The sequence below is a fragment of the Chrysemys picta genome, chromosome 15, assembly GCF_011386835.1.
Source record: "Chrysemys picta bellii isolate R12L10 chromosome 15, ASM1138683v2, whole genome shotgun sequence".
Taxonomy (NCBI): domain Eukaryota; kingdom Metazoa; phylum Chordata; order Testudines; family Emydidae; genus Chrysemys; species Chrysemys picta.
Window position 1 is genome coordinate 34,077,313 of NC_088805.1, and position 8,819 is coordinate 34,086,131.

At 44.9% G+C, this 8,819-nt stretch overlaps 1 protein-coding gene across 3 annotated transcripts in view; it reads right to left on the reverse strand.

Moving 5' to 3' along the window:
• LOC101932748 (solute carrier family 2, facilitated glucose transporter member 11-like) overlaps positions 1-8,466 on the reverse strand; it is a 29,778-nt gene extending 21,312 nt beyond the window's left edge. Inside the window, exons 1-3 of one of the 3 annotated variants that reach the window (XM_065568943.1) lie at positions 8,300-8,466; positions 4,798-4,896; positions 2,244-2,404 (exon numbers count right to left, since the gene is read on the reverse strand). In XM_065568943.1, coding sequence (XP_065425015.1) covers positions 2,244-2,404; positions 4,798-4,896; positions 8,300-8,365 — 326 coding nt within the window. In that variant the 5' untranslated portion in view covers positions 8,366-8,466. Of the gene's footprint in view, positions 1-2,243; positions 2,405-4,797; positions 4,897-7,814; positions 8,263-8,299 lie in introns of those variants that run through there. The other 2 variants (XM_065568944.1, XM_005309714.4) reach the window with 2 other exon arrangements.
• Positions 8,467-8,819: the final 353 nt, after the last annotated feature.

The following is an 8,819-nucleotide window of genomic DNA, read 5'->3' on the forward strand; positions in this document are numbered from 1 at the left end:
TGTTTATGGAATACCTGTGAAGCGTATGCATTCTTTGCAGCATGCAGGACTGGCTCAAAGGATGGGCGATCAGGGTGGCCGCCTTGGGCAGTGTTGTGATTACTGGGGCTATACATTTACTCTAAGTGTGAACTCAACTACAAAAATCTGGAAAAGTTCAGAAGATGTCACAATAACCTATAATAACAAACGTTGGTGGGAAAAGGTACAAAAAGCAGACAGAAAAACTCAATTAGTCTAAACAGAAAGGCCTACTGATATGGTTTAAGGACTATGTTGAAATCATGCTTGGCAAAAACAGAAGACATGGAACTGAAAATTAATTAACCAAAACTGGTATGTGGATTTTAGGCCTAATTGGTGTAAAAAAGATAAGGGAATGGGCTGTTGCACCCATCAGTCCATTTTGGGTCCTTAAAGAAAGAGACTTTGTGGGGAAAATAAGGAAGAACGGATGGCGGCTACTGGAGAGGGCTTCCCATCATAGCTGCCACCCCTACCATTTCCTGGCAGCCCAGACCTTCTTCATACTAATCTTAAGGGGTGTCCTGACCATATCGGACCAGAGAGAGGCACCCAGATCACATCGCCACCCCTACCAGCTTCAGCTGAACCCTAACACCCACTGAGATGAGACAGAATCACACTTTAACAGCAGCTCCAGCCCGTATCAACTAACTTCTTCTCTTTCCCCAAAGAACAGGTATTACCGTCTTTGATACCATCTAAGAGACTGCCAGACAAGGGATTTTTCCTTGTAAAACTCTCTTTGGCTAAAGGGAAAGGGAACAAGGGATGTTATTAAAATGAACCCTTACTTAATACTTTACATTTCAAATGTTTTAATTGTTTTTCCTTTTTTTCTGTATCTTTAATAAAAGGTTAAAGGGATTTTTAATGGTGCATTTGCCATGGTACTGAGCAGGCTTAGGTCTCTGTATACCAATCCTGGACCTTGTTTAAACTGTTTAGGGTTCGGACAGTGACTGGGTTATGTTAGCACCTTTGGTAATACAACAGCACCAACATACAGGGAGCACCAAATCCCTGGGGATGGGAAAGAAGGAAGCAGATGATGCAGAACCTCCAGACCGGGCCCAGCTCCAGTCCCTGCCCAACCCAGGGAGAGAGGTATCTGCAAGCCAACTCCAGTGGCTCTCATTTAGTGGGTCTGGCTCCCACCAGCAGCCTCTCCTTTGAGTTGGCCACCCTGGGAAATCAGAGTTCCTACATTCCCTTCCACACACTGTTCTGCCCCTATTCCCCAGCTCTCCATGTGCAAAGCGAGCTCATCAGGACGGTGGGGCAAGGTGCCCCGTGGGATGGGGCCTGGGAGGAGACCACAGCTCTGGGACTGCAGTGGACTGGGAGGGAATGGTGTGGGGATGCCAGTGGGGTGGGGCTGGGCAAGGTGCCCTGGGCCATGTGCTGTTGTGGGGCAGGAGGGATTGTGGCAGCCTGTGTTCCACCATTATTTATTAAGAGGCTGGCAGTCTCCCCCCACCCCCACCCAGAGGAATGTGAGAGAGCAGGGTTGGTAAGAGTTGGACTCTAGATCCTGGTCCCAGTCAGTCACCTGCCTTGGCCCAGTCATGTTCACAGAAGACTCCTTTCTCAGAGCATGGGACACTGTTCCTTGCTCTGGTGCCCGCTGCCTCAGCTGCCGCTTTGAAAAACCCAACACAAATAAAGCTTACCAGCCATCCTGGGCACCACATCCCTGTTGTTCTACTCCTTCCACCCCCACCCCCACCCCTCAGACAGGCAGCGGGTGGAGGTGGGGAGGGTGTTTTCCACGCTGGCCATCAGGACACTTAGGGCCAACCCTGGCAGCATATGTATACTAGTGTGCAGGCTGTATATCTATGCAGGGTGCGTGTGCACATGCCTACAATGTCTATGTTCTTTATGTAACTGTATGTGTTTTATGCTGCATGGAGTGCACATATGCTTAAATATAAAGGGACCTGATTTGATATGGAGAAATAAGGGTTGATCAGAAGAACTGGACAGGCGGATTGTAATTCAGGGCTCTTTTTCCCAGTAGAAGTCCCCTTTCCTTATTAGCTAATACTGATTTTTGTTTCTAGTTAGGTAACTGGAAGAGTCTTCTGGATAAAGCATGTTTCCTTCTGAGCTCTTTCTCCATTTGCTTTTATCACTTTCCAGTCACAAAAAAAGGAAAAGAAAACAGGCCAAGCATCCATTTGCTGCCAAACCTTCCATTGATATGTTTAACTCACCTGCCTAATCTAATCGCCATGCTGCCTCCAATGTGAGCTCCACACAGACCTCCAAGGGAAAATATGGAAGCAATGACAGACCAGAGGAGAGTCAGCAAGCTGGGATTCAGTTCCATCTGATAGCGACTGCTCCAAGTTTCATTTAGGAATTTGTGGATGTGCTGAAAATGCAGAGTGGTGAATCAACTTGAATCTCAATAAACAATTGATCACTTACCCCAAATGCCTGAGATCCCATCCTCAGAGCCAACATGTGTAAGGGGAAACATCTTAGGCCTTGGCTACACTTGGGGATTCACAGCGCTGCCGCGGCTACATTTGGGGATTCACAGCACTGCAAGTGCTCCACCTCTCCGAGGGGAATAGCTTGCAGCGCTGCGAGCGAGTGTGCAGCGCTGCAGGCGCTGATTACACTGGTGCTTTACAGCGCTGCACTCGCTGTGCTCGGGGGGGGGGGGTGCGTTTTCACACTCCTGAGCACAGCAAGTTGCAGGGCTGTACAGCGCCAGTGTAGCCAAGGCCTTACTGAATATCAGCCATTCCCAGTAGAGCTGTGTTACACAAAAATGCTACTATCTAGCTGCAAATTAGCAGAATCCTGACTCACTAGTGCAGCCAAAAAATAGTCTTCCTACTTCCAAAAGACTATTGTGTGCAGTGTTGCTGTCATGCTTTATCTCAGGGGTGACTGCCTTTAAGTAGTAGGTCAATTATCCTTCCATATAAAGTTCATAAAGAGCTTTCACATCCTTCTGAATGAATGGGGTGTGGGTGGGTGTTGTGGGTGTGACTCTCAATAGAATTCATGCTCCAAAGTCATTTGTGCTCTTTTCAAAATCCCCTCCTTAATGTAGATCTCAGAGTAGGACAGGATTTCTGCACTACTCAGACAAGTGATGTGATACTAGTCTTGGAAAGTTACTCATGGGTTTTTATTAACTGAGTCTGCCAAGAAGCCCCAGACGTCGGACAGAATGATGGAAGCTAAGGTGGAAAAGACCTATTAGGTCACATACAGTTCATCTCCCAAGGAGCCAATTCAGGCTTGTTCCCTTTTTAGTCTTTTAGCCTGTTTAGTTTTGAATGTCACTTCTCAGGGGTGACTATTCCACAACTCAATAAATTTCACTTTTAGGAAATTGATCCTGATAATCAACCTAAATTTTCCTTTTCTTAATTTGATCCCAGGACTCACAGTAATGCTGTCTTAAGACACCCTAAGTATTCTTCCTTCTTCCTTGGGACATACACCCTTCCTTTATTTGTAAACTGTTAACCTACACACTGAGTGAATCCAATGGAAATTTAATTCTAAGCCCGTTTTTATTGGCTTATAGTGTTTTACCACTATCCATGTCTCAGTCCTAGATGCCCCAAATCATAGGCGCCGACTCTGTGGGTGCTCCAGGAGCACCCACAGAAAAAAATTAGCGTGTTCTTACCACCTCCCAGCAGCCAGCGCCTCCCCCATGCCGGCAACCCTGCTGATCAACTTCTCCCTCTCCCTCCCATCGCCTCCCGCTTGCTGTAGATCAGCTGTTCTGCGTCGTGCAGGAGGTGCTGGGAGGGAGGGGGAAGAGTGAGGAGGGGGTGCGCTCAGGGGAGGGTGTGGGAAGAGGTGGGGTGGGAGGTGTGGCCTTGGGGGAAAGAGTGGAGTGGGGGCAGAGCAAGGGCGGGAAGAGGGGGGTGGGGTCAGAGTCTGGGATGGAGGGTTGAGCACCCCCCAGGTAGAGAGGAAGTCAGTGCCTACCACTGTGAAATTACTGCAGGTTTTACTTTCAGAGTCTCTGGAATCAGTGTGCTTCATAGTTTCTGGTCAGCAAAAAATCCAAAGAGCAGACAAACAGCACTATTTTCATACCCCCTGCTCTCTTTCTAGCATACAATTTATCTTTTCATGGTTAATGTATTTTAACCATACTCAAAGCATTACATGTTATAACAAATGAAAGCTGCATAATTTAATTGGCAAATAAGTCTGCTGTTAGCAGAAATGCACAACCATCTTTTTCACAGGGCCATTCTACCCCAATTCTCTCTGGGTCCTCTACGGTAAATATGCAGGATACTCAAGACCACTAAGAGCAGGTGCAGAAGCTAAAAGTTGGGTGACAGTTTTTGAGGGACATTTTCAGGTCTAAAGAAATCCAACATTTCTTGACCCCCTCAAAATGTCTTTTTCTATCAGCTGCCATGATCCTGCCTGTAACACTTTGTGCTAAGCCAGCCACAGAAGTTAAAGGGTGAAAAGCTTTATTTTATCATCTAGGTCCTTCCCTTGAAACAGACCTCAAACGAGGATTATGTCCCTCTGATAACTTGGCAGTTGGCACTCTCTGCTGTATTGATCAGACATGGACCAAATCAATGTTATATGTAACTGAAACACAAACTCACTGGAAACTTGTTAGGAAACTCAGAGAATCATCCAGAATCCTACAAATGAAAGGTCTCCTGCTCCCACTGAAGTCAATGTGAGTTTTGCCATTGAGATCAGTGGAACAGGACGGGGCCCAAAATGCACAAGCATGGGAACAATAAGATGATGCCTTACCCCGGTGGGTGCATTGATAATGGAAACATTATATCCATATTGAAATGTCCCTCCAATTCCAACAGCACAAACTGCCAGAAACAGTGTCCAGCTGGGCAGCTATAGAAAGAAACAAAGAATAACCAGGGCATGAGACATGATGGAGCCTAGACTATTAGTGTGATTTCAGTCTCTAACCAGCCTGGGAATAAAATCCAGAACACCAATTCATCATTTATGTCTGGATTCAGAGCATTTGGGTAGAGTCCTAGCAACATTTCACATAAGTCTGTGGTAGAAAATGCATTTCCCCTCGACTTGGCAAGGAGTGTTCCCATTAGATGTGAACAGTTATCTGAGGCTCAAAAGCCTTTCTGTGTGTCTCTAAGGTGCCACAAGTACTCCTGTTCTTCTTTCTGTGTGATGTTAAGGACAATGCAGGAACAGCTTCAGTGAAACTAGAGCAGCGATGGTAACACACACTGCCTGTCAGTAACACCAAATAGTTGCACACATCTCCTAAGTGGCAAGCTGGAATTTAAGAAACAGAACAGCAGCTTTGCTTGGTACTTTGATGGCATGTGACTGCCTAAGCTGATACAACGCCTGGTTCTCACAAAGGCACGTCTATCTATATAGGTTCTAACATATGTAATAGAGGTGAATGGCTTTTAACTATTAATGGATTAACATTAACGATATATGTAAAAAAACAACAAGGGGGCATAGAGCCATGAAAGATCAATCCATGGTCCAGAGGTTTTTCTCTTGCACTGAAATGCAGAGGCAGAAATAAGGCCCTTGTTCTGTCACTGTGACTCATGAGGCAGTTCTGTGCAAAAAGACTCTCACCAGCCATTGCAAGGTGTTTCTGTACTTTTATTTTTAATGAGAAACAATGGTTTTAGAATTGTGCCTTCATTTAACCATATGCAGAATTGTTCTGTTGCCTCTTGCTCTTCTCTTTTCACAGCTAGAAAAAAGGTCATTACTAATAGCAACTAAGAGTGCTGAAGATAGGGAGGTTGCCCACTATGGCCCATATCCGGAGGTGATGCGTGGGGGCAGACACGCGGGACCACATGCCACCCCCCCAGATTTCTGCCAGGGCTTATATTTTTATTTATTTTTTTGCAGGGAAGGCGTTCAAAACATGAGTGCACAGTAGTTTATTTCAAAGCAGAGATACCAGCAATAGCGAGCTGCTCCTCCTTTGTCCTCTCCCTTTGCAGGCTCATCTCATGCTGGTGCTGACCCACAGCGACCCTCCAGCCAGGCCAATGGGGCCATGCGTGTGGGGCAAATTCCGCACTTGCCCGAGGCTTGCAGGGCTGGGCCCACGGTGGGGTCACCGCCAGTCCATGGGGCAGGGCGCCTGCCCTGGTGTTTGTTCGGGACTCACTCAGGGACCTTGTGGAATATAACCAGGGCTATGGGGTGGCTAATGCACAGGAGCCCCAGGCAGTGGGACCTTGGAAGCCTCCCAACCTCCAGGGGCTCCCACGTGTGGGTTTCCTATTGACTCAGAGCTGGCCCCATGCTCGGTCACATGGTGCCACCGGGCCCCTCCCTGCAGGGCAGCTGGTGGAGCTGAGCCAATAAATTGACTTTGGAGGCTGGGCGAGAGGCAGGAGCAACAGCTGGGTGCTGCAGGGAGGGACTACTGCTTTCAGGGAAGGAAGACTGAGGGTAAGGGGAGGGGCCTGCCTGTGGGGGGTCATGATGTGAGCTGTTTGGGTGGGTGGCCAAACCTTTAAATTGTGCTCCTCCCCCCACTTTCAACGGTTACGTGTCGCCTCCGTGTGACTCGCATAGTGCTGCAGCCAAATCAGACAACAACCACTAATTGTTGCTCTTGTCTCATGATTTCTTACTTGTCATTGTACAGAATTATTACTTTTATAATTAATCACTTGACGGATTAACTCATTACTGGCTTCTACTCTTAGAAATGTCCCCACATTCTTCTTATGAGTACGACAAGTCTTTACAATGCTAACAACACTGTATTCACTCTAAGGCAAAAAGGTTTCTGTTAGCACCTACCACAGCCATAGGGTCACTGTTGGACACAAAAAAAGTAAGTATAGCTGATGCTGAATAAACAACAACTAATATAGTTATGCAGACCAAGCCCTCCAAAAATGCAGCATCATTGAGGAACAATTCAACAGGCCTGTTATGGAAATAGGAGCCAGAACTCATAGGTTCTAGTCCCGACTCTGTTACTGACTCCTTGTGTAACCTGAGTAAGCCATTTAAACCACTCTGTGCCTCAGTTTACCATCTGTAAGACAGGGATTTTAACCTTTTGTGTACTTTGAACTCTACAGACAAACTGATAAGAATTATTATTTTATTGCTATGGAAGCACATTCATTGCCTTATTTAATTTGAACTAAAGCTGTTACATTTTGGGTTGAATCCTTCTTATAATCTGCACTGAGACTCCTAGTTCAGTTCTGATTATTTTTTTTTTCTGAAAAGATCCTAAGGGAACATCTGGTATTGGAGGCAGGGTTAAACACCACATGGGTGCGGAGCTCCATTCTTTAAAAAAAAAGTAACAAAATCATTAAGGTACACACATGTCATATTAAGTAACTGTGTGATCTGATGATTGTCCTTCCTTTCCCATTTCTGCCCATCTCTGTCTGTTTATAACTTTCACTTGCTATGTCATGTTGAGTTTAGAGCTATGTTCTTCAAAGTAGGAACCATATCTGTACTTGTGTGAGCTGCCCAGCCATGGCATTTTGTGACATTATTACATCAATTTAGAAACATGACACTAACCAAAAGGCTGCTCCATTTAACTTCATGGTGGGGCTAAGGAAAAGTTCCACAACAACCTCCCTTTATGTGGGAGAAAAGTCTCAAATCCATTTCCTTATAAGCCTAATGATTTCTTTTGTGAGATTCTGATTTAAAGGTACAGCACAAAACAACTGGAGGATGTTTAATTTGCAAATCATTAGTAAAGTTACAAAACTCCATACCCCGCAGGCATCTTTACCGGTAAGGATAGTTCTGCTTACCTTGCTGGGGCTTCTAGGACCTTTCAGCAGAGGCTGGCACTCCATTATTAGTATTAGGCTGGATTAGATTTCCCTTGTAAACTATAACAAGCTACAGTACAAGAATGAGAGGTGCCATGGAAATTGAAGTTATTATTTATTATTATTATTATTATTTGCTATTAGTGCTAATGTAAGAAAATCTGGATTCTTTATTCCAGCTCTAGCACTCCAGCTTCTTCCCTTCGGAACAGTTTTTTTTTTTAATAAAAAAAAAACTTTTTGCGGATACAGACTAACACGGCTGCTACTCTGAAACCTTTTCTTTTAATGGAAATGTTCAACCCTCTCATCAAGTCACAGTTTGAACAGCTCTCTCAATAAACCTTTTGACATTAAACTGTGAAAAATCCCTTCATTTCAGTCACTCAGGGAAACATGCACATTAGCTGCCTGTTAGTTATGGGCAATATTTTGGCCAGTAAAGAAAGCAAAAGGACAGTTACCTTGTGATTTGCTGTCAAGTCTCCCACTGTCCATGATCCTGTAATAGTTCGCTTACTGCATTCCATTGATTATAGACTGAAGAGTGGAGTTAATACAATTAAACAGTGTGAAACCAGAAGACCTTGTCCCTAAACACAACTCTTTAATCTGCTGGCCCTTCAGGCACAAGTAGGAAGCACTGAGTTTCTCATCTGACTAGGATTTAACTCACTGCCCAGAATAACTGAGCCAGATCTGAACTAACACATGGTACCAGCTCTGAGGTCGGAGAATTAATTACTATCAGCTTCTGTAAATACTGGAAGCTTAAAAATATGGGATAAAAGCTCAAAATAATAAGGAATCTATTTAGCTATTTATTTTATTTTATTGTCCCCAAGCAACTTTGCTAAGAGGTTTCTTAGCCATGCTGGAGGATGGTGAGATTCAGCAAAACAGACCACTATTTCCTTTACCATTTTGTCATGTATATAGGAAGGTCACTGGAGACTGACCATTTTGAGTGAGTGTTGAATAATA